This window comes from Strix uralensis, chromosome 1, assembly GCF_047716275.1.
Source record: "Strix uralensis isolate ZFMK-TIS-50842 chromosome 1, bStrUra1, whole genome shotgun sequence".
In the NCBI taxonomy this organism is placed as follows: Eukaryota; Metazoa; Chordata; class Aves; order Strigiformes; family Strigidae; genus Strix; species Strix uralensis.
In genome coordinates, this window is record NC_133972.1 from 39,120,470 (window position 1) to 39,147,344 (window position 26,875).

Here is a 26,875-nt window from a genome sequence, read left to right on the forward strand (position 1 = left end):
TATCTTGGTTTAAAAAGGCTTTAAAACACATCCTACTCACAAAGACGGGGATATAGTCCTGACCTCCTGCTTGTCAGTGTTTTGACAGATAACTAAAAATTAGGTTATATACATCATGTGTATATATATGATATATGTGTCAAGTTTTCTTTTGGCTGCAGACCTACAAAGAACATAATTGTTTCTAGGTGAAGACGTATGGAAACACTTGACATATGAATCCAGAAATGACATAACCCAAACTTCATTGCTCATCTGGGGGCAAGTGAGAATAAAAGCAGTTTAAGTGAAAAGACATCGTTAAAATAGTTTTGTTTGGTTGTTTTTTTTTTTTTTTTTTTAAATTCCAGAGCATGATTTGAGAATCACCAGGGTATTTTACTTTCAGTACAATCCATTAGCTAATAGGTGAATCCACAGGTGAATTCCATGGAAAGGTGAATTTCATACTGGCATGATGGGAGGTCCAGAGGTAGCAGAAGCACAAAAAGCACAAAAAGCACCTGCCATTGTAATGCAGGATATTCAGCCTGTTGTCGAATAGCTTCTATCAGTATCTGCTTTCTAGAAGTCCCTGAAAGCTATAGTTTATTTCGAGAAAACAGTGATGACAGATTACTTCATGGAGCTTCCCTCTAGCTGACAGGTTTATAACATCAGTACCAGACATGCACGGTTGCTATACACACATTTACTAATTCAAAAACAGGGATAAAATGTAGGGACGAGGAATTTATTGAGATACATGACCATGGTAATACTGAGGTGAAATTATTTTATGTTTAGAAGGGTGATATGTTCAAGTGGGTGTGATGATATGTTGAGATGAAAGAATATGGGGGCACTCTTTAAGATTCTGCATTAGAAAAGTAAATTTGTTGACATAAATATTTTTTGAGATTTATAATTGTTTTTTATGTTTTGGAAATGGAAGTGAAATGCTTTTGGAACCTAGGAGTACATTTTTGACAGTATTGGAGGAGATGCAAAGCCCTAAGAAAAAATATGTTTTAATTTCTTAAATGCAGTGTTCATTTGGTATTTAGAAAAAGATGTCAATTACTTCTACGAATATTTGATACTTCAAGAAGCTAATCAGGAAAGTTAAAGGAAAAGGCTTTAATGTGCTTTATAAATGACCTCTTTGTACCTTCCATTTGCTCAAAATGAGTGCATGTTGTACACAAATAGTTATTTCTCATTAACATTATGCATGGAATACCAAATTACTGATATTGATACAAAGATTGGATCTAGGTAATGTCAAGACATTGCATCCATGCAGGGCTGTAAATATATTAATCTTAAAAGCATTGGTTTATGTCATTCAAACTACAAAATTTGGGAGGGAACCTCAGCTCCATGTGGTACTTATTTGTTGATCTGTGTTCTGAGCCTGGGCCTTGATCTCACAAACACATGCATTATTATCTTTAAACATATCCTAGGTAGTTAATGGTTTTATACTTAAATATGACAGTGATGTTTAGAAAAACCCAACTATTTTCTGTTTACTGCTAGTTTCCCTATTAAAATAATAATGTCTTAAGACTGAATTACAAAAAGTAGTCAAGACACATAAAAAGAAAATACAAGCAGCATTTCCTAATATGGGAGCACAAATTCAGAAGCTTTTAAAGGTTGCCGTAATAAAATCTCGGTCTAGAAGTTTCAGTAATAACTCTGTTACTTTTCACAGAGAATAAAAAGGAACAATTATAATCCAAAATAAACCCTGTATGGATGGACATAGGAAGACACAGAAAGCTTTAAAATATGAGAGTAATGCTAATATATCTTGGTTATAGAACTATATTAATTTTAAATAATCCTACTTCAGACACAGAGAATGTTGGGTCAGAACAGCAAATATGTGCTAAGGCTTTTCTAGGGTAAAGTGGCCCCGAATACTTTTGCCTCTGAAACCGCTGGAACTGTTCACTGACAGCCAGAATAATCACAGTCCATACACTAAAAAGAGACAAATGAAGCCACAGAATAATTGTTATGAATGTGCTTGAAACTGGATCCAGTGCACACAGCATGGGTAACAAACAGGAGGAGCTTGAAGCCATGGTGCAACAGGAAAATTATGATGTAGTGGCTATTACAGAAACACGATGGGATGTCTCCCAGACTGGAGTGCGCCAGTTGATGGCTACGAGCTCTTTAGGAGGGATGGACAAGGAAGGAGAGGTGGTGGGGTGGCGCTGTATGTTAGGGACTGTTATGATTGCTTTGAGTACAAGTGTAGTGAAGACAGGGTGGAGTGTCTCTGCATTAGAATCAGGGGGAAGGCCAACAGGGCAGATGTTGTAATAGGAGTCTACTATAGGCCACCCAACCAGGACAGAGAAGTGGATGAAATATTCTGTAGGTACTTAGGAGAAATCTCACAATTGCTTACCCTTGTTCTTGTGGGAGACTCTAACTTCCCAGACATCTGCTGGAAATACAACACAGCAGAGCGGGACCAGTCCCGGAAATTCCTGGAATGTGTGGCAGATAACTTCCTGATACAGCTGGTGAGTGAACAGACCAGAGAAGGTGCCCTGCTGGATCTCCTCTTTGTGAACAGAGAAGGACCGGTGGATGATGTGGCTGTTGGAGGTCAACTAGGGCACAGCGATCACGAAATAATAGAGTTCTCTATTCTTAGGGAGGCCAGGAGAGGGGGCAGCAGAACTTCCAAAGAGCTGACTTTGTCTTGTTTAGGCACTTGCTTGACAGAATCCCTTGGGAGATGGTCCTGAAGGGTATAGGGGTCCAGGAAGGCTGGGCGCTCTTTAAGAAGAAAGTCTTAATGGCACAGGAACAGGCTGTCCCCAGGTGCTGTAAGAGAAGCCGGGGACAGAGAAGACCACCCTGGCTGAACAGGGAGCTTTGGCTGCAACTCAGGGAGAAAAGGAGAGTTTACAGCTTTTGGAAGAAGGGGCTAGTGACTCACAATGATTACAAAGATGCTGTGAGGAGGTCTAAAACCCAGTTAGAAATTAATCTGGCTTCAGCAATCAAGGATAACAAGAAATGTTTCTATAAGTATGTCAACAGCAAAAGAAAGACCAGGGAGAGCCTCCATCCCCTGCTAGATGCGGGAGGAGACATGGTAACAAGTGATGAGGAAAAGGCTGAGGTGCTTAATGCCTTCTTTGCCTCAGTCTTTAATAACAAGACTAGTTGTACTGAGGGAATCCAGCCTCCTGAGCCAGAAGACAGAGACGGGGAGAACGACCCCCCCCAATCCAGTCAGTGACCTGCTGTATCACACAGACACACACAGGTCTATGGGAGCAGATGGGATACACCCGAGGGTGCTGAAGGAGCTGGCTGGGGTGCTCGCCAAGCCGGTTTCCATCATTTACCAGCAGTCCTGGCTGACCGGGGAGGTCCCGACAGATTGGAAATTGGCCAATGTGATGCCTGTATATAAGAAGAGCCGGGAGGATGATCCGGGAAATCACAGGCCTGTCAGCTTGACTTCGGTGCCCAGAAGCTGATGGAGCAGCTCATCCTGAGTACCATCATACAACACATGCGGGACAACCAGATGATCAGGCCCAGTCAGCATGGGTTTATGAAAGGCAGGTCCTGCTTGACATACCTGATCTCCTTCTACGACAGGGCGACCTGCTTATTGGATGAGGGAAAGGCTGTGGATGTTGTTTACCTTGACTTTAGTAAGGCCTTTGACACCATTTCCCACAGCATTGTCCTGGTGAAACTGGCTGCTCGCAGCTTGGATGGGCACACGCTTCGCTAGGTAAAAAACTGGCTGGATGGCCGGGCCCAAAGAGTTGTGGTGAACGGAGTTAAATCCAGTTGGCGGCCGGTCACGAGTGGTGTCCCCCAGGGCTCGGTTTTGGGCCCGCTCCTGTTTAACATCTTTATTGAGGATCTAGATGAGGGGATGGAGTGCACCCTCATTAAGTTTGCAGATGACACCAAGTTGGGTGGGAGTGTTGATCTGCTCGAGGGTAGGGAGGCTCTGCAGAGAGATCTGGACAGGCTGGAGCGATGGGCTAAGGCCAACTGTAGGAGTTTCAATAAGGCCAAATGCCGGGTGCTGCACTTCAGCCACAACAACCCCCAGCAGCGCTACAGGCTTGGGGAGGAGTGGCTGGAGAGCTGCCAGTCAGAGAGGGACCTGGGGGTGTTGATTGACAGCCAGCTGAACATGAGCCAGCAGTGTGCCCAGGTGGCCAAGAAGGCCAATGGTATCCTGGCTTGTATCAGAAATAGCATGGCCAGCAGGGACAGGGAAGTGATCTTACCCCTGTACTCGGCACTGGTGAGGCCGCACCTCGATTCCTGTGTTCAGTTTTGGGCCCCTCACTACAAAAAGGACATTGAATTACTCGAGCGTGTCCAGAGAAGGGCAACGAAGCTGGTGAAGGGTCTGGATGACAGGTCTTATGAGGAGCGGCTGAGGGAACTGGGGTTGTTTAGTCTGGAGAAGAGGAGGCTGAGGGGAGACCTCATCACCCTCTACAACTACCTGAAAGGAGGTTGCAGAGAGCTGGGGATGAGTCTCTTTAACCAAGTAACAAGCGATAGGACAAGAGGTAATGGCCTCAAGTTGCACCAGGGAAGGTTTAGACTGGATATTAGGAAGCATTTCTTTACAGAACGGGTTGTTAGGCATTGGAATGGGCTGCCCAGGGAGGTGGTGGAGTCCCCATCCCTGGAGGTGTTTAAGAGTAGGGTCGACATAGCGCTGAGGGATATGGTGTAGTTGGGAACTGTCAGTGTTAGGTTAATGTTTGGACTGGATGACTTCAAGGTCTTTTCCAACTTTGATGATTCTGTGATTCTGTGAAAGCAAGCTGAACTGTGGGTAATTTCTTATGCAAACATACTGGGCATTTATTGTAGTCTTTAAAGACTTTTTGAAGACAAGAGGCCCATCAGAAGTGTGCTTGATGATTCAAGAAATACTTAAGAGTGCTAAATGTTGTGTCAGTGTTAGGTTAATGGTTGGACTAGATGATTTTCAAGGTCTTTTCCAACCTATATGATTCTGTGATTCTGTGTTTTCTGTCTAACTTGGTAAACCAAATGGTAAATATTTATGGTTTCTTTTTCATCAAAGATCCCTTAAAAATAGCATTATGTGCAGACATTAGGCAGTGGTTCTCAAGACAGGGACCACAGCCCCAAATGGGATAATCCAAGTGGCAAAGCAGAAGGTTGTTTGGCAACCAGTAGTGAGGTAATAAGCCTGAAGAGCAAATGAAGTAAAACGACAAATGAAAAGTTTGATCACATGTTGAAAACAAATGAGCCATGCCCTACATGACCCCTGCATGCTTCTTAATTCATTTAATAATCAGCATATAATCGGTCAAATTATTTTTATCTGATTGGAATGATTGGGATGCTGCCTGGAGAACCTCTCTCTTCTCAAGATGACACTGTTTTTATTTCAGCTGCAATGGCATAATAGATTGTAATGAATCTGGAAACCTACATCTATTCATAGAAGTCCTTAAGGCCAAGTAATTACTGTTTAGTATTTTCAAGAGGCAGAAACTGAATTTTTAAGTAGCATGATCCTATGGACTATTCACTCTTTCATCAAGGAAGACTGGGCAAGTGAGTGATGAGCCAGTGTGATCTTGCTTGCACAGACTGTGGGACAGAGAGGGAAACCAAATCCAGTTTGAAATTTTCTACATGAGTAACCTTATAGAAATCAACATCTGTAAGCTTATTAGTACAAAGGCATAGGAAGTCATTCACCAATAAAACTAGAGATTGATATGTATGGAGGCTGGACACTATTTCATCCTTAATAATTACTTACTACTACTGTCTGAGGCATTACTGCATATTTTGCAATAGGTAGAACTGATAGGATGAAAAAGATTTACAGACACTGACTTTTAAAATAAAACTACAAGTGACTCGATGGAATTTTCAGTGAATAAAAGATACAGAACTGGGGGCTCTATTATCTTGATACTTAAGAAATCAAACATAAAACTATCCTTTTCCCTTGGGAATGGCTCACACAAAAATAGTAAGATCGCTTATAAAGGAAAATATTCTGAATGGGCCATATCACCTTTTAATGCCCCCAAAAGATGGTAATAGAATTTATGGAATAAAAATTTATAGGTGATATTTTGCATATATCAAATTTCAGATCTTCAGTAATTTCAGTAATATTTAGCTTATCTTCATATTTGAATTTTGCAGTTGTGTGGAGATTATTTGAAGCAGACTTATTTGCTTTGCTGAATAAGATTATACTTTCACAGAGAAGAATCATTGTGCTCCATCAGTATTTTTACACACACATTTACAGATAACTTTCTGACCCACCTTGATAGTTTTGTCTTTGATTTTGCTTTGAAATCTCTGACAGCTCATCATTCATTCATACATTTTTCTGCGTGAATGTGTGGAAATCTTAACAGGCTTTGTTCAAAAAGTGTATGATCAAAAACATTGGTCCATCTGGTTGATTTGATCTTCAGACTTGCTCACATGAAAGCACATTTACAGGAACTTCTGAAAATAGCACAGTTTTCAAATATAGATTTAGTCATACTGTTTGTAACAACTGCCTGTTAGCAAAACATATTTCTATAATTTTCGTGTTAGTATCAAAATCGATGGTGAGTTCTCTTAAGATTTCTTGAAATACATGAATATTCAATGAAATGTAAATATTACTTAACTACAGAAAATCAGTTCTAAATTTAATGTTTGAAAGACAGAAAGCTAAGTAGTTCCAAAGAAATACTTCTGTGTGTGGATATTTCTTTTCTTCTATGTAATATATACAGAAGTAATAAACCATGTAAGTGGCTTTTTGTGAAACCTGTTTGACAAAACTAACCTTCTTTTTTTGTACCACTTGAAGCAAAAAATTTAAAAAGGTCACATCTCTGGAACATTAGTCAGTTAAGACATATATTAATTCCAAGATTACCAAAATATTGGTCAAACTTTAGGCTTTGAGCCAGGAAAGGACGTAAACATTTGAGTGTTAAATTATTTAACACCAAGCCTGGAAATCTCTCTTGCTTGAAATGTGTAGCATTGTGGAAAGTGCAATCACTTACCTGTACTGCTGCTGATTTTAGTAGATATCCTGAAACCTGTTACTGGATCACATTGATCAACAAATTGTGATTGTTATTCCTTTTTCAGGATGTTAGTGTGTCTACCTTGAATGCATGCATATGTGCTCTTATATTTGCTTGCTTATTTTCTCTTGCTGTCTTTCTCTCTCTGTTGTTCTTTCTCCCTTGCCTTTTCTTGTTTCCCCTCAAGTCTTCCTGCTCCTCCTAGCCAAAACAAGGTAATAAATTAGTGGATTTATTACAACTGTGCAACTTTCTAGACACACTCAAATGAAGCATTTCTACAAGCTGAGTTCACAGTGCGGTACCAAATTCCCAATCTGAGGAAAATGAGCTTTTTAGAAAAATAATTGGTAACCTTTTGCATTTTCATTAAATAACCATATAGGTTTTTATCAGAGAAAGGTCAGAAAGTTGCTCAATTTGTCTCTGCTATTACAGCTTCTAGGAGTTTAACAAACTGCACAGAAAACATGGAGATTAATGTTTTATGCCTTTTACACATGACCTTTTTAGACTTTTGAACTTATAATTAGAGAAATCAGAGTTCTTCCATCACTTTGTCAGCGAAAATGATTAAGGGATGTAGACTTATCTTAAAAGTCATGTCTTCATAAAATGGTCGTTAAAACTTCCTTGCATTTATAGCCCAGTTCAGCCATTCTGGCAATGTTAGTCAGTAAAGGTTGCCAGTTGTTTCTATTGTGGATATTTTAATTGTGTAAAATATATTACTCTAAAGTAGCTTAATATTATAGAGTGGGATTTTGGGGAACAAGTGGATTCAAAAGGTGACATGCTAAGCTCTCTAGAGGAAAGGAAAAAATGTAATATACAATATAGCAACTTAGAAAAGCGTGCTAGCATTCATTATGCTAGATACTTTGTGTGATAGGAAATAAACACTGATTTGGAACCATTTGCAAAAACAAATACTATGAGCATCAAATCTGAGTTTCATCTTCAAATCTGTTAGTATGAGTTATTCTGACTTTTTTTTCCATCTTACAAAAGCTTTGATGTTGACCTGCTATCTTTTAGTGGAAACATATAAACATTTAAGATGAAAGGATTTTGACACAAAATTTTGTTTGCAAACAAATTGCTTTTAATTTCTTTTTTCCATTGCCAGCTTGCCTAACAGAAACCCGTGAAACCCATTGTGTCTGTTTATGGACAGTTGCACTTCCAAATTGTTAGTACTGCAATTCTCAACTTAAAGCAGTGCTTGTACTATTTTACTGTCTAAGCTGGGCATCAAAAATTAGTCTTCTCACCTTGCTTCCATGCTATCATCCAGTAGCATCATTTAGCATGTAACCAAAATACTCGCCTATAGAGATGAGTACATCTATTTTTTCTGGCGTAGCTCTGAATACATAGAACAACAAAAAAGAACCTTATTAAAATTGTTACGTGTGCTTAAGAGGCATTTTGAAAACATTACCAGGTTGCTGTTGTGTTAGTTTCCTAATGATCTTTTGTATTTTGGATGCGCTTTTTTAGCAAAAAATATGGCTGAAATTTTTCAGAAAACTTTTTCCAGTTTCAATGCAGTTTAGTTTTGTAGCTGAAGTATTAAACAACTCTGACAATAAGATTTTAAAGTCAGTGCTAGTTTCACTGGTAATGTAGATGTTGATCAATATTTTACTGTGGAGTTGTCTTCTCTGACAGAAGTTGTATTCCCTGTTGCCTTATAGGTTTTGTATTTAATCATATGGCGAAATTATGTAACACTTCTGTGGAATTTAGGGTTTCTGCAGGCAAAGATCAGTAATTTCTGCTCAATTAATTTACTTGTATCCAATGATAAAGACATCAGTTGTGCTTTAATTGTTTTTTACTGTGTCATGTAACTTCCCTCTTCAACCATATAGCTTCCTCAGTTTGTAGCACATTTTCATCACTGTATTTGACCAGGAATACATATGAAGTTCTTCAGCCATTTAAACACAAGAAGAAATCTCCATCAAGCTGTACATTGCTACTAACTGAAACCATTCTGTGACTTTTGCTGCAGTCCTCAAGGTATGGTAGGTACTTAAATTTGTGTGGCAGTGGTCAACAAATCTGTATTGGGAGTGTTAATTTTCACTTTCACCTTGTCCTACTATTTAGAAGCATGAATCAAGTAATCCAGCCCCAGGCTGACTTTCGGGGGATTTCTTTACAAGGGTTGGAAGCAGTGCTTGAGGTTTCTTCATGGATTTGAGATACTAAGTGCCAAATCTTATTTGTTGCTTATATAAGATTGTTCATATGCAAGTCATCCATTATGGAACATACCCAGTGCTGAAGTATATAAAAATAATATGTGATATTACACATTATGGCAAAAGCCTTAATGTCAAGAATGAAAAATTCCCTTTACTCCCCAGCCTCTGTACAGCCTTCAGATCTCAATAAACTTTTAAAAATTATTTGGAAAGATAGAAATAAAACATAACATACATCTTGGATTGAAAGTATCAGGAAATCAATAACTTTTGTAGTTTATTTAAAATAAAGATCTTTTTTTCAGCATAATGGAGAGAACAATGGGAAATCATAGACCTGCTTTTGCTACTCTAGGTCTTACCCACTGTATATTTTCTATTGTCTTCAAATGAGACTGCTTCTTTTTTTGATTCTGGACTTTAAGAAATGTGAATTAATCCATCCCCCATTTACTTTCCATTTACTTTCTTCTGAGAGATGTGTTTCTTGACTGCAATAGGATTTTTCTTTGAGTGAAAGATGATGCACCCTTGCATAGAAGGATGAGAGCTTTCCTCTTCATGCATTATTATTTCATGCATGAAGCTAGTTAAGAATGCTTCTTTTAATACATCTAGCAACACTAATATAACCTGTTACATTAAAAAATGCAGTTAAAAATTGCTAAAGCTATAGCATTAAGAAAACAGAACTGGAAGAGTGTCTGACACTGAGTTGAGTCTTGCTTCCTAGTCTTGCATTCATTTCATTAATCAGTCAAGAGCTCTTCCAAAATGAGTTAGGTTTTTCTGCATCCCGCATTCTTACTGGAAGACCAGTTGTCTTTTATCTCTCTGCGTTCACAGTGCGGTCATATCCTTCTTAAACTTATTCCTATAGAATAAAGAATTCAAGCTCTTCCATCCTCCCTTTGTGTAATAGCCTGTCTGTCCTTTGTGCACTTGAACCTGTTTGAAATTTGTACAAGTATGTCACTTACCCATCTTATCTGGAAGTACCTGTCATGATCCATCCCAGGTTTGGGTTTCTTTCTTGGGTGGGCTTTTATTATGCTACAGTATATTGCCATCAAAGATGACCATCATGGATCCGATCAGAAGTTTGTTTAGGCCATTATCCTGTGTCCAACAGTAGCTGTAAGGAGATGTCTAGGAAATAATCAGATCAGGGCAAGCATATATGACATCCCTAATTCTCTCCCTATACTCAGTTATCATTAACTTAAGTATTTCCTGAGCCAGAGCTGTTTTCTATGGAAGTGTTAGCCTTTAATAGATTTCTGTTGCATGTTCTTATCTAGTCCCCTGAGGTCCCTGTAGACTTTTAGTATCCACTGTGTCCCCTAACGAACAATTGCATAGACTGGAAAACAAAAAAAGAGAGATGGTTCTTCACCAAATGGTGTCCTAATCACAAGCTCTTGCTTCTGAGTAATAATAGTCTGCTGAGATCCCATAATTTAAAATGCGAAATACACATGCATTATATATTAATCTATATTAAATTTAATTTATCATTTTACTGCCTACTCAATTTATAATAGTCTTTCTGCATTTCATTTCAGTGAGCCCTACCCTAATGAACTTTGTATCATAAGCAAACTCATATTATTGCTTACTCATTTTTCCAGTTCGTTTATGAATGTGTTGAACAATGTAGATCCTATACCAGATCCCACCTGAACTATGCAGGTTCTGTTCTGAGACCTGACCATTTACTCCTACCTTCTCCACTCTGTTTTTTGAGCAAGTATGTATCCACGTCAGGACTTCCATCTTACATCATGGCACCTTAGTTTTCTTAAAAACCTTTGGAAAAGGATTTTGTTGAAAGTCTTGGAGATCCCAGTAAATTCAATCAAGTGTCACACACTCCTTTGAAGAAATCCAGTAAGATTGTAAAGTAAACTTCAAAACAAAGACATGTTGCCTCTACCATCATCTTTAACTTGCTGTCCGCTATTACTATCCAGTAGTTAATTTTTTGTTAAATTGCCTGAAACAGGCTTACATCTTTCTATTCTGTAGTTCTTTGTATCTTTCCAGACTTTTCTTGTTTTAAATTGGCAATTACTACCACCAGTCATGCCTACTAAGGCAATTTCTAAACTAGAGATTATGCACCACTGTTAGGAACTGAGCTTCAGAACTGTTGGGTAAATGCCATATAGTCCTGAGGATTTGTTACATTCCTCTCTTTAATTTCTTCCATACCTCTTCTACAGTAACTGCAATTTTACAGGTTATTTGGCCGTTAACAAAGAGGGCATCCAGCATGTGAATTTCCCCACACCAATTCAAAGAATTAATTTAGTTTCCCTATAGCAATAGCTGTGTCTTTCCTGAGTGCTCACTGTACACATTGATCATTAGTGGGCCCTACAGACTCTCTGGCAGACTTCCTGCTTCTGATGTCTGTGAGGAAAGATTTATTATTGGTGTTGAATCTTTTTGCTAGTTGTTCCTCAAAACCTTTTTTTTTTTGTTTGTTTGCCTTACTGTGTTTTTAGATTTACTATGCCAAAATTTATGATTCTCTCTATTTTTTCTATCTGGGCATGTCTCCATATTTTTGAAGGATGCCTTCTTGTTCTTACAGCCTCCCTTATCCTGCTGTTTATCCATACCACCCTCTTCCTGCCCTTCCTTGAGCCTTCCCCCCAGGCCCCCCAGGCAGCATTCATTGGCTTGGTGCTTTCAGTATGGTCACCCTTAGGAGCTTCCATATTTTCTGTGAGCATTTAATTCTCTTAGCTGCTCATTTACTTTCCTTTTAATAACTTTCCTCAGTTTTTCATTACGTAGTTTTCATTTCTGTCCCTTTGTCATTTTATATTCAGTATATGTAATCCAGGCTCTTTTCCTTAGCTTTGATCCATTCTGTGACAGATCTGTATCCTAAATTCGAAATACAATACAAACCATTGTTTTTTCTTGTGTTGGTTTGATTTCCTTACTCTCTCTTCCCCACTCCCTCATCTGCAGTTTGTTCTGTCTTCTGTTTTCTCCCTCAGTCTGGATGTTGCCCTCTTCTTTCTTGGCTTTTGATCCTGGCTTTTTCAGAAGCCAGGATCTTGACTTTTCCTGTAGGTCTAGCTGCATGACCTGGTTCTTGTTGCAAGATTTCTTATATTTTGACCTGTTTCTTTTCTGTTTACTGGAACAGGAAACCAATCCTTCAGTTCTGTTTCTCTTCTATTACCCTTTTTCTTTTTCTGCATTGTCTTTATTGTCCTATGCTTCTGTGGATCTTTCTGCTCCTGTTGTGGCCTGTCACCCTGGATTTGTTATTCATCAGATGTTTGCAAATTTTCTCTCGCCAGGACAGTTTTTTTCTTCTTTCTTCAGCCACAACCTCATGCTGTAGCTGAGTCTTCCATTCTGAGATTTCTAGCACAACGTATTTCATGCGTACTGTACTATCTTTCAGCTTCAGTGTGTTTTTCTTTTCACTATGTATTGTTTCCATTTCCTGTATATCTCTGTCTTTATAGAGAAATGATGAGAGAACATTCTCATGCAAGCTCCCCTGATGTCTTATCAACAACTCCTAGCATGCTCTCGTGCCCGTGTCAGCCATGGTTTCTCATCTAGCCATTTGCCTCATGCTATCTATTCAGTCACTGCATTCAAAGGTGCAAATACGCCCTTGCTCCTTCAGCATTGTTTACCCATATTTGCACAAAGCAGCTCACAGACCTTGCTGCCAGCAGTATCTAATCCAGTCAACCACCAAGCAAACAAATTCACTTACAGCCAGTAAATGCGTTGTTTCTCTTCCCCAAGGGTAAGGCCAGAACAATCTCTGAGTACGTTCTGCTGCTTGCTTCTGGTTGCTGAGAGCAACTTTTTAACGTTTAAAGAGAACAGAAGCAAATCTTGTGGCAACTTCATCTCACGAATGTTAAGTCTCTAAGCATTTCTTCTGGCATTCACCTAAATATGTTTTGGAACATCTGGGTATGAAGTTATGTTCATATCAAGACTGTGAGATGCATAGCGTTTGAAGTTAGATTAAACTACTGTGGAAATTCTCTCAAGACGTGGAAATGCATGAATTCAGGATTAACAGAGGTAGAATGAGGTATGTTTATATTTTATTTAAAAAATACTGTCATTCAGAGAAGGACTTGTAGATCATAGGAAACCTCCATGGGTTGTGAAGTATTTTCTGAAAGTTATTTTCCTATCGTATGCTTGGATTTAAAAAAAGGTGGAAAATGTCACCATTATAGAATTTCCAGCATTCACAGTCTGAACTAATTATATTTGATTTCAAAACATTCTTTGAGCTGTGGTTTTCCTAAGCCATTTTTTATTCATCTTCCTAAATAATATTTTAACTATATTCCAAGCCTTACAGTGTAACTTCCCACCAGCTCAGAAAAGTAATACTTTCTATTGGGAGGCAGAGCCCATTACTTCACAATGTGCTTAAATAAATCTGCTTGATTTATAACTGTTTTGATCTCTGAAGTTTCCACCAAGCAGAATCTTTTAAAAAATGGGATTGTTTACATTTGAGTTTGATTCAACCTGTGTGGTACTGGCAGCAGTATGAATGCTCATTTTTGTCAGAGCCTCTGTCTTCAACTTTTTCCCTGACTCAGTTTTTCCATTCTTACACAGATAGGTGTTCAAGTTATCTCTCACTTGTGTATTTAATTCCAGTGTTCTGTGCTTAAATTTATCAAAGTGTTGAATTTTGTAGGCAAAATTTTTAGCAAAACATCTGAGAGACGGAGATAATGTATGATCTCTACTTAAATGACAGTAGGTTTGAAGTACAGTTTGTAAGGCTAACTACACATGAACTTTTATGTCTGCTCACTCCCTGAACTGTGCAATCTTTGAAGCTTCTCACTGTCCTGTGAGATCTTTCATTATCCAAAATGGTGTAAAATGGCTGCAGAGCTTTCCTTTGACTAGCTCAGATACCAGTTCCATAGTTCAGCTTTTGTTTTTTGTCCTCAAAGCGTGTTCTGTGCTTGCAGTGTTCAAGGCACAAAGATTAGTCAGTGGAATTATGGCATAACTATCGTTACGAGCTCATGGAGTTTATGAACCAAAATTATTGGTGTTATCAAAAGGGACAGCATGTGCCTTTTCCTCTGAAGTTGAGAGTAACCTTCCTCCCTCTTGATTCTGCTGTTGGAGGAAGAGGGGGTGTTAGTTCCTTCTGTAAAAAGTAAATTACTTCTTTCAAGGACCACCCTGTCTGGGTCAGGGTGAAGCTCCATTTCTTGTGCTGGCTCCTGGTTATGTGCCCTTTTCCTTGTTCTGTAGATAAGAAATTTTAATTAAAACATTTTCTCTCCTTCTTTATTAGATGTATATGTTACATAGTGACATAGCTTTTGGAGATTTAAATCCTTGTTATATAAAGTATGGGATAACTGGAAACAATATAATGCAGTTACCCAGAGTAGAGATGAAACATCCTGAATTCTGTTTCTAAAAGTAGTGGCAGTGGCCGAGGAGGAGTCTGCCCTGGGTACTTTGTGTTTGGGCAGAAGAAAAACTGAAGCAAATTTATTGATGTTTCAGAGTTTACATTTTCTTCCTGGATTTTTAAAACCATCCATAAAATGCTCCAGATGCTTATGTTAGACAGGAATGTAACTGTTATTTTGCTTCCTGACGAATAATTAACACACTGAAATGATTATGGCCTAAAATAGTTACATTCCTGCAAAGAGATTGAAATATTGAGGTTCAAATAAATGCATTCTAGTGCAGATAAAGCTTGCTGATTATGATTTTTTTAGAACCTGTTCAACAGTGGTTGGTATGAAGGGTCTAGTTACCTGAAAATTTGAACGGAAACAGTTTCCAGTAAAAAGTTTGAATTCAGAGTATTTTCAAATTATGTAAGAGGAGCATACTATGTTATAGATAAAATATTGTATGCTGAAAACATTCTTTAAGCATTATGTTATCCATCAAAAAGAAAAAAGTAATATTATTAGAATCTCATTATGGAATGGGGATCTGAGATGTGAGATATTTTAGGATAGGAAAGAATTTTTGATGTATATTGTCCCAAACTGCTTGTTCATTTTGTTATGCTGTCCTGCAAATGCATCTTTAGGAGAATTCTAGGGTACCAGCAAATACTTTATCACATGTACATTTTCAGGAACACAAAGGTAGTTAAGACAGATTATTAATGCTATATGTACAATCTAGTAAATTTGTATATGGTTGTTTGATCCCACAGGAGAGGGTGAAGTAAATGAAACTCTTAACAGAGCAGGTTTTAGGTCGATCATCATGGGAGATCCACGTAAGGCTGTGGGTCACTTCAGAGATTCCACACTTCTTCATCTTTGGCCAGGCAGGTTTGATGTCTTCCGCATTTCCTGTTTCTGAATCTTTCAGAGAGGAGATGAGTCTGCTTTGTTTATAAAGCTTCAAAATGTTTTGGGGTGATTTACTGCACTGTTTAGGAGCTTTTGAATTAAACATGTGTGTTTGTCAAAATTCCACTTACTAAAGTTTACTCCAAACCAAATTTTAAGTAGTTACCTGTGTGTACCTAAATAACAGCTAACCGTGCATTTGTTACATCCAGTTGATAGAAGATTTTGCTGATTAACCTACTAGTAGGTGCAGCTTCTTAGCTTTTTAACATTATACTGAAAGCTTAGGTGACGATGTTTAGGTTGTGGGTTTTTTTCCCCCGATGATTGAGAAGTTCATTTCACTACCTAGAATCATCCAGCAAATATTAAATATGTTTTTTCTAGAGCTTATTGAACATTCAGCCTAGTGAACTCAGATGATTTCCTCATTTTCCTTAATTCCACCTTTCTCTGACTGGTCAGTTTTTCTGCAAGATACTTTGCCCCCCCACTTTTGCAGGCATGAATTGAAAAAAGATGGCTTTCTGTCACTTGGAGAAATTAATTTTCCTAAACAATATAATCTGTTTGCTGAAATAGTTCATCCCAAGAATGGCAGTGGGGATAAAATTCAGCAGTGTAAGAAAGTAGCTGCTAAAAGTTTCTAAGTATTCTAACGGAGCTTTTCATAGTCAGGTTGTGTGTCAGACAGAGGAATAGCGAAGGCATGCAAGTTTGTAGATCTGTCAGCTGTAGTGAATGCTTTTTGTTAACAGAGCTTATATGTCTAGTGAAAGAGCAGATATGATTTCGTATGCCAACAGCTCTTTGTAACTCTGTAAGAGCTTGAAACTGGGGTCTATTTCTGAAAAAAATGGATTTGAATGTTCAGTGCTGAACATTTCTTCTTCTTCATACACAGAAAGTTAGAAATTAGAGATGGAAAAATGGTCATCCAGCCTCCTCCACTCTACATGCAGGATTATTCCTTTAAGCGAATATTGTCTTTGCATTCCTTCTGTGTTGGTTTTAGTACCTTTATCCATCTTGCATAGGTGACTTGATATAGCTCATCTGAAACACGTATTTGTTTTGTATACCTATCTCAGCTTTTCACTACTTGGCAAAAAATGTTACGTAGTTAGCTCTGGATATTTTTCCTCTTCTAATTATTTCTGGTATGAATTAGGCTGTTCTTCCCTTCTGTTCAGCAAGGACATATTTTATACTAATTAATATTACAGCATTAAGAGAAACTGCTTGGAGGCTCACTGGCTCAGTGCCTAATTACAGCCTACGTATTCTTGATTAAGTGGGACATGAGCAATATCTTTTCAGACACACAGACATACAGAAATGTTCAGGGTTATTATTGAGAAGCAACCTTTTTCCCGCTCCAGTTGTCTGCCCAAATGACACTAATGTTCAGTTACATCTTATTTCCTAAGTCAAGATCTTTCTTTATGTTGCCTTTTGAAAATGATCTTCACTCTTACCTCAGATCAAAGGCCATCACAGACTAAAGTGCTGCAACAGGGCAGACTTAAGATAGTTTTGTCTTCACAGAAAAAAATGGAACAGGAAATTTATTTTAAAGTAAGAGTTTTTCCTAAAAAAGTAGTAGTGCTGGTGAAACCTTCAAAGTGTTTTTTCAGAGTTTCTCTATCAATATTCCATATTTGATATAGATACTGGAAGATGTGCAAGGAATTATCCAGAATGCTTATATGAGTGTTTCTCAAACTGAGAGTGGGGGGGGGGGGGGGGGTTACCCACATGCTGTAGATATGTAAGAGCTGCAAGTAAGAAGTGTTTTCTAGAAGCAGTATAGCTGTGTTTAAGATAGTACTTGCCAGGATAATTAAGCATGTGAAAGATCAGATTCACTTGGGATGGGAACATTGGGCAAAATAGCTCAGAGAGTGCTTTGGTGTTAATTAGTCTTGGCTAGTACACTCCTGTGGTACTGGTCCAATGGGCTCTTTTTGTTACTATGATTTTATCATTGGTAGGAGTATGATTATTATTTCCACAGACTTTAGTGAGCACCATAAGCAAATTTGTATCCTTACACATTGTGTTTAGTCTAAATTTGTTATCTATAGGATTTGACTTTATTTGGTAAAATAAGGTTAAGTACAAGATTAATGTAAAACTGACCAAAAGCTTTCTCACTTCAGCATAGGATGCTTTTGTTGACTAAGATTAGGAAAAACTCTTGGCTATGCATAAAGATAGCTCTCCAGTTAAGAAAGGAATGTTATTTGTATAGTTCTCTTAGCAGATGAAAGCAGATTAACTGTATGCAGTGTGGTTTGAGCTGGGTGGTTTGTTCACTTAGCAAATACTTGTAGCCTGTCCTAACATTGTGTTTTGTAAAAAGTGAGCAAAATCCTGGTTTTATGTTCATTAGGCATACTTTCTTCTGTATCAGATTATCACCACCTCCTATGCATCCACTATGAAGTGTCCTAGCTTCTGTCCCCTCATAGGGACCCTTGGTAAGAGTCTGTGCTGATGGAGATGCCTTCCAGTATGAGCCATGAGCTACACTGGGACTGGAAGATTCAGTAAATGTACTAGATTTTATTTTAAATTCTTCTTTTCCACTTTTCTTTAATGAGGAAGATAAAGATGCATCCTGGTAGGGAGGATCAGCATAATATCAGGAATATCTTTTCCTTTTTTCCTGTAAGCATTAATCCAGATTTAGCCAAGTGATGCAGCTATATAAACATTCTCTCCTGTACATACACTGTGGATGCTAGTGAAAGCTACAGCCCTGAAATTTGCAGACGTTCCTCTGTTCTCATCGTGGTTTATTGTTTCTGGGTTCCAGATTTCTCTATGGCTATCACTTCCACAAAGCCTTTGAATAGACCCCACACAGGCTTTGTTTTGGTTTTTTTCCCATTTTTTTCCCAGGGAACACATTGCAGCTCATTGCACCCATTTGATGCTGTTGTACAATATGTGATAGTTGGTATGGGGTAGAATGATTTTCATGTGCTCACAATCCCCCTCAGCTTGGGCACTTAGTGTCAAGAAGAGAGGATAAGGGGTAAACAGACATTTTAATTGGAGGGGTAGATAAAAGTCAAGACAGGAGTGAATATTGCAGAGATGGAATGAAAAAAGGCTGGGGGCAGGGCAGCAGCAATGAGCTTGGCTTTTTATGGCACAGGTGGAGTAGATCATGGGGTCCACTATCATTTTACCAGTCCTAGTAGTCTGCATCACTTGTCAGTGCTGTTCCCAATGGGTCTTGTGGGACGAAAAAGTGAATAATCATAATGGTATAAAAACGCTTTATGCAAAAGTATCCTGAAATAGGCTGCACAGAGAAACCTTAATTATTGGAGTTCTGACATTTGAGTGAATCTTTGCATTTTAAAATAGAAAATGGATACAGTGAACAGTATATTTCCTCTCTATTTTCTCAAAAAGTGATACAATGTAAAACTAATCATCAGCTGGCTCGATTGAATGTAGACCACTGCCCACAACTCTTCCACTGAGAACAGGAAAGGCATTGCAATATCCACATCATCTCTGAATGAGAGAAGGCTCTTCTACCCCTACTGACAGAATTTGGAAACTCTATCAATAAGGACTTCATAAATATAGATGAAAACACTACTCACGTTTTTAATCTTTCTAGAAGATCTAAAGCATTTAAATTGAAATTTGCAGTTCAGATGATGTATCCCCACTTGGCAACTGTAAAATAGGCCTTCTTTTTAATATTCACTCCAGGGATATAGTGAGCAAAATAAGATTAAAGATATGATTTTAAAATAAGATAGGAGGTTTCTGAGGGTTGTGCTTTGTAGACATGTTTGGAAATATTTGCTCTAATCTACTGAGACAATGTTTTACTACATATGAAAAATATCTTAAAGATGTGATTTAGGACATGAACGTGCATTTTATATAAACATGTTTTATCCAGTAAAGACCAAGTGTTATCTTGAATTGATGAATTTATTATCATGACAATAATATAAATAATAGGAAAGAGATAACACAGAAGGATACAGACAGAAGGATTAAGCACTGCAGTCCAGAGGTGAATTATTTTATATACCAGTGAAGTTTTATAATGCAGACTGGAGTTTTTAACTGACTAAGTATAAAAAAGTGATGATTTGCAATCCCTGCAGCATAAATAGTACATTTCTTCATCAGTCAGCAATACTTTTATTACCATAATTATACTCAGAGGCAATAGGATTTTAGGCATCTGATATTATCCAGATGATAATTACATATTTATTACCCAAGATTCTAATGTTTATTTTGAAACAAGACATTCTTACGCATGCTCATGCGTGCAGGAACACTCAAGGCCTACCAGGAGTTACAAGTGCACACTATATTGAAGAAACACGGTGTGTTTGTATTATTTTTTAAATCTATTGAACATCTCACTTTCTAACCTATGCTTATTTCCTAGATGGATAAAATATTTTATTACTGTTAACAGTATCTGTTCATCATGGCATATTGAAGGGTAAAGTGTGAGCAACTGCAAAACTGTTCTTTTTTGCTCCAACTGTCAGATATAAATAATAGTGCCACCCATGCAGATTATGTTCTAGTTATTCCATCTTTCTCACTTGCTAGAGATTATCAGCATCTTTCAATAGTGAAAAATCTAGGATGCAATGGTTTTAATATAAGCAAAGAGGAAGAAAAAGGTCTAGTAAAAATTCAAGTAGCAGAATGGAGTTTTAAAATTCAGACAGAAAATAGTGTTCTCTTCAAAATTCTTGTGAAATTGGCCTACCATGATGCTTAATTTCTGGGCTTTTCTCCACCCTGGAATCGACATCAGTATCAAGTTAGCAAATACTTAGTGGCTTCAGCTGAAGCATTTTAGCTTCTTTGCCCTCACTGAAAATACGATGCAATGACGAATAGCAGTTTTGGAAAATAAGTGAAGTTAATTTGTAAATCTCTACACAGACACTCTCTTTCAGAAGTATAGTAGCCTGGGGCGAGTATCCTCGGAGGAGTGGAATGCATATGGATTCACAGCTTTAGTTCACAAGATCTTAGTGTGATTCTTCATTTTTCTCCAACAGTGTTTTATAGCTTTGAAGTTTCTTGGGCCTCTCGGAGTTTCTGAACTGTTCATTCTATTAGTTTTTCCTTCCCATACACTGGGATAGGTAAACAGTCTTCTGCCATAGCTCTTTATATATACTATATATATAGTATATATATATATATATTCATTCTAAGTGAACACTATTTATGAGATACTCGTAGAGTGATTTATCGCTTTTCAAGTATCAGCAAGCTATCAGGTTTAGAACAAGCATATTTATATTTCTTTCTCTCCATCTGTGATTGATAACAGGACCGCTGATGCTGTGCTCTGTGTGGGGGAACGCATTCTAGGGAATGCTGTGTCTGGCCAGATCTGGAGATACAAATCTTAGTCTCTCTGTCATCTTGTGTAAGAAGATCTGGGAGGAGTGAACACACAGGATCAGATTTGAAAGAGAGAAAAAGTGGTGAGGAATTCTTCATCTTAAGCTTGAAATAGAGGAAAGGTTCTACCTCATGCTGAGCTTTAGGCTGAATATGTTTCTTTGATTTTTTTTGTTTGTTTTTTGTTTTTTCACTTGTATTATTTTGATTTATTCCATCCTTTTGATATTCCACAATCATGGTCTTTATAAAATACACTGTTATTTTAAAATATATTCTCTTTGTGGCATGCAAATTAATTCTGCAGTATTTCAGAACTTATTTTGGTACCTTATTCTGGTATGCATAAGTGTATGTAAACAATGTGGGTTTTGGTTAGTTACATTCAAGAAAGCTGAATTTAACGTAAGCTGGGTGGGAGCCTGGAACCTAGGAGTCCATCTAGGAGAATGGAGGGTTTGTCTACATGTCTAGCTGTGACAAGCCGGGTTTAGTTAGTGTTACGGTCTGTGTTGCCATAGTAATGGTACTTCGGTTTTTCAGTAATCTTGTTTGTGGGCAGCTCAGGAGCAAGATTTTGGATTAGAGGACTGTGGAGATTTCCTCCAGTTTTATGCTTCTATTTAAGAAAATAGAATTCCTAACAGCTACTCAATTATGAAAATGACTGTGCCAGACTACTCATCATATTTCACTGCGTATGCATGTTAAAAAGCATTTCTCAGTGGCTGATGAAGATGTTCAGTGGAGACCCAATTATCTGAGATGCTGAGGGAAAAACAATTTCAGTGTCAATTAACCAAGTTCTGCAATGCTACTGGTATATCCTATTCAAAAGAAAAAGCTTGCTGTGCTAGCAGACTGATTGATAATACTGTAAAACGTGAGATTAGCAAAGTAAAATTCTCAATTTGGAAGACAATAGAGAGTTCGTTATTAATGATAACAACATTTAAATGCAAGATTATAAAGGTGAAATAAAGTAATGGCAGGGCTATTTATTTCTTCGGAATTGCAAAGTAAAATTTAAAACCCAAGTCCATTAAAATAAATATGCAGGTCTGCTAAAACTTGCAAGAATAAGAAGCTTCTCCCTTAAGAATCATAGCAGAGTATCCTGGGAATCTGTTTTTGAGGGCTTAGGAGTCCATGAGTGATGGTCAATTTTTAAGAACCACCTTTTAGAAGCACAGGGGCAGGCAATTCCACTGTGTCGTAAGTCAAGCATGCGGGGCAGAAGACCAGCTTGGCTGAACAGGGAACTCTTCATGGAGCACAGGAGGGAAAATAAATTGTGTGATCTCTGGAAGCGAGGTCAGGCTTCACAGGAAGAGTACAGAGCCATGGTTCATATATGCAGGGAGAAGACCTGAAAGGCCAAAGCTCAATTAGAGTTGAAACTGGCCAGTGTTGTTTCAGATGGTCCCCTTATTCGGAGGACCATGAGTGTGGGAATGGTGATTTTCCATTTGTGGCAATTGTAAGGGACCAGCTGTATCAGCTGAATGTTCACAAGTCCATGGGGCCTGATCATCTACTGAAGGTCTTGGGAGTCTGGGGAGGTCCCTGATGTCTGGAAGCTAGCCAGTGTTATTCCAATCTACAAAAAGGACATGAGAGAAGACCTAGGGAACTTACAGACCTGTTAGTGTAACCTGTTCCTGGAAAAAAGGTGAAGAATGTTATACTGAATACTGGTAAAAGGCATTTGAAGAATAATGTAATCATCAGGCACAGTCAACATGGGTTCAGAAAGGGAAAGTCCTGTTTAACTAATTTGATATCCTTCTGTGATAAGGTTGCCCGCCTAGTGGTTGAGGGGAAGGTGGTGTTTGTAGTTTTTGTGGATTTTAGTAAGGCTTTTGATACTGTGCCTCACAGCATCCTTCTGGACAAGTTCTCCAGCTGTGGGATGAGCGGGTTCATGGTGTGCTGGGTGAAGAACTGGCTGAACAGCAGAGCTCAAAGGTTGTAGTGAATGGGGCTACATCTGTCTACCCTGAGGTTACCAGTGGTGTTCCTCAGGGCTCCATTCTAGGGCCAGTTCTGTTCAATGTATTTATCATCAGTCTGGGTGCAGGAGTTGAATGCACCATTAGCAAGTTTGCTGATGATACCAAACTGGGAGGTGCAGTTGACTTTTGGGGGATGGGATGCCTTGAAGAGGGATCTAGATAGATTGGAGCATTGGGCTATGATTAATGGGATGAAATTTAACAAGTCAAAATACCAGATTCTGCACCTAGGATAGAGTAATGCCAGGCACAAGTATAAACTGGGAGAGGAGTGGCTGGAGAGCAGCCCTGCAGAAAGGGATCTGGGGTGCTGGTTGACAGCAGGCTCAACATGAGTCAGCAGCGTGCCCTGGCAGCCAAGAGGGCAAATCACATCCTGGGATACATCAAACACAGCATAACCAGGCGGTCAAAAAAGGGGATTATCCAGCTGTATGCAGCGTTGGTGTGGCCTCACCTTGAGTACTGTGTGCAGTTCTGGGCCCCACGGTTTAAGAGGGATATGAATGTCCTTGAATGCATCCAAAGGAGGGCAACAAAGCTGGTGAAAGGGCAGGAAGGCATGTCGTATGAGGAGTGGGTAAAGACTTTGGGCTTGTCTAGTTTGGAGAAGAGGGGGCTGAGGGGAGACCTCATTGCTCTCTACAGCTCCCTGAGGAGGGGAAGTGGAGAGGGAGGTGCTGAGCTCTTCTCCCTGGGATCCAGTGACAGAACACATGGGTACGGTTCAAAGCGGCATCAGGGGAAGCTTAGACTGGACATTAGGAAGCGTTTCTTTACCGAGAGGGTGGTCAAACACTGGAACGGGTTTCCTAGAGAGGTGGTCGATGCCCCAGGGCTGTCAGTGTTTAAGAGACATTCTGTAGCTTGATCAGCCCTGAATTGGTCAGGCAGTTGGACTAGATGATCTTTGTAGGTCCCTTCTAACTGAAATTATTCTATTCTATTCTATTCTAGTCTAGTCTAGTCTATTTCTAATTCTAATTCTATTCATACACCAGGAGAAGCTTTTTAATTATTCATTGCTGGTTTTAGCTGGCAAAATATAAATGGCTTTCAGGCTATTTTGACACTTGAGCATAATAGAGGATGGAGTCCAAGGTGGGTCTACCCAAAATAATCTACTGGTATTAGCATAGTTGACAAATGTTAAGTATATTAATGGTGTTTTGTCTCTTTTTTTTTTTTTTTCTTTTGTTGAGTTTTAACATTAGTATAACAAAGGGAACCTCTGTTGCATATAGAATATACTGCCAAGATGTTCTGCTCATACCATCACAGACCAATAAAACCTCATAGTCTTTGCCATCGACTTCGATGCCAGCGATCACTGTCCCTCAAGTACAAATTTACCTGGAGTTTTCATGTGTAGTGTGAACGTCTCTAGTTTCAAGACTTGATCATATCATACTGCTCATATAAGAAAAGGATATTCTCCTTGTAGAGTTATGGTCAAAGAATATGGTTTGCAAAATGCCCCCAGCAATATCGATTATGACTTTGCCCACACCAGGCTAGCCTAGTGTAACTGAGCACAATTATAGACATCTGAAATTCATCATGAATGTGGTGAAATCATGATGTCAGCTCATGGCAGAAATCTTTGACTGTCTCTGCGTGCAAAAGTTCTGCACATGCTGTATGCTTCATCCTATGTCCCAGGATGATGCAATCCCATCCAGAGGTTCTGTCAACTCCAGGTGGTGTCAGACTAAAGGCAAAGCAGCTGTGGTGCTAGAGACTCCTAGAAGACATTCCCTCCACGGTCTGAAGTGCCTCCATGAGGTCTGAAGTCAGTGCATCTGGGGTATCCTCATAGAGTAACTACCACGGATAGAGGAGTAGGGCCACATCTCCTTCTATATTGGTCACTGACAAAGTAGTGGTGCAAGGTAAGAATGGATAGGAAACTCCTGATGGTTTTATGGTGGCACTTTTGGGTAAGCAAGGACAGAAGACACAGAGCAGAAACAGGAAGAGAAACAGAAGTAAGGCTTGACTCCATATATGAGACTTATAAGGGAGATGCATGTCACTGCCCCTGTCTCCTAGCATTATCATGTGACAGACAAAAGGATGATGAAGTGCTTGCCAGAGTATCCAATTGAAATATCTGCTCTTTGGAAACGACAGATTTATGGGATAGCTTTCCTTTGAACTGCTGAAATGGGAACACTTGATCTGGGGCTCAGATTTGAACTAGTCTGAACTAAAATCCCCAAAATGCGTATTGTGTAATTGCAAGGTGCTCAGCAGCAACTGCATCATTGTATTGATTTGCTCTTACTGTGCTGCCCTACTTGGTGAAGAAGTCTGAATTTAGGAAACCCCAGGAACTATTCTTTTCTTGGGTTCCTTGTGTTAGAATATTAACCCAAGCCTTCCTGTGCCTCAGCTTCAACTGTCTGTCCCTCCTGCACTGGAAAGCAGCAGGCAACTCTCTCCTCTCTCTACAACAGCTCCCCGCCTTTCTTCCCTGCCAGGCAACTTCCCCTCTCTTTTTGTCTTTTCAGTACATATAATTATCTTTTCCTTACTTTCATCTGCAGCAGCAACATCCCTTTTGTAAGCAAATAGTCCCTTTCCCTTACTTCATTCAGCAATGGAATTACCTGTTAGCTTTATTATTTACTCTAAACTTTCTTCATTTCCCTTATTTTCTTACCCCTGTCCAGAAGTTTCCAGTTATGCCTCTGGCTACTGGTATGGAGCAGAGGCAGTCTGGAATGAGTAGTTTGGTCAAGCAAAACCTAAATCGCCTGGATGCTGCTAGTCTAGAGGCTGGAGAAGATGTCTTCCTGCCCAGTGAGCCCCCCATCTGGCTCTTCTTTTACCCTCCATGCCCCTCACAGAAGTAGTCTGTCTCCCTCGACAGCATCTGGTGCTTAAACATTTGTTCTGTGACTCTTCCAAGAGATCCTATGCCAAATGGCAGGATCAGCAAAATGGATCCCTGTCACTCTCACTACTTGTTATTGAACTTGAACACAAATATAAGCTAAATGAAAACAGCATTAAACACTTTGCATAGTATACCTTTTAGCTAATTTATTCTTTTGCTAATTGGATGAAGTCTGTGGATCAAGATTTTATAATGTAAGTAATAACTGCCAACTTATTTTTATTGCTTTTTATTGCTTCAGGCAAATATATTATTTTGATATTTAAATAATTGGCAACAGAAAGTTGCCAGTTACTAGAAAAATTACAACAGTGAATCATTAAGTCAGACAATCTTTTTTTTTTTTTTTTGAAAAAAAGGGGTAGGGGCTGTAAAAGACCTCCAGATGTTATTTTGCTCATGTCCCTCATGAAAAGAAAATATCCTGAGCAGGCTGGCCCAAACAGGTAGTATTGCTCAAATATTGATAATTAGAAATACTTCCCGACATATCCCCAAGTGCAGTAAGCACTCTCCACTGAATATGCGTGGTAATTTGAGCCATTCTGCAGCGTACCCAAGAGCAGCGTGATCCAAAGTGGAGCTGGTGGCTGTGTTTCAATGCTGTTCACATACTTTTACAGTGAGACAAACAGCCTACACAGACTCAAGTTTCCTAGCGGATATCTGGGGTTGTGCTTGCTAGTGTAGCTACAAGGAGGACAACACTGCAGGTAGTAAAGGTACTGTGTGCCTAAAATTGAGCGCTAAGCAAACTGTGACAGGAAATGTTTCATGGAGTTCATAATTAAAAAATTTTGTGTAGATAAGGATCTTCTCTTGGTAGGAACAAGTTCATCATCTGTTTTTTTTTTTTCATGGCAAT

At 38.8% G+C, this 26,875-nt stretch overlaps 1 protein-coding gene across 6 annotated transcripts in view; it reads left to right on the top strand.

Annotated features, from left to right (window-relative positions):
* Positions 1-26,875, top strand: part of CRPPA (CDP-L-ribitol pyrophosphorylase A) — a 146,380-nt gene that overhangs the window by 80,021 nt on the left and 39,484 nt on the right. The window contains exon 10 of one of the 6 annotated variants that reach the window (XR_012628240.1): positions 9,015-9,122. The exons of 3 other annotated variants lie outside the window; for them this stretch is intronic. Coding sequence is in view for 2 of the 3 variants with exons in the window: in XM_074863441.1 (XP_074719542.1) it covers positions 8,972-9,010 (39 nt within the window). In the remaining variant the exon portion in view is untranslated. Of the gene's footprint in view, positions 1-188; positions 294-8,971; positions 9,123-26,875 lie in introns of those variants that run through there. 2 more of the 6 variants (XM_074863441.1, XM_074863449.1) reach the window with 2 other exon arrangements.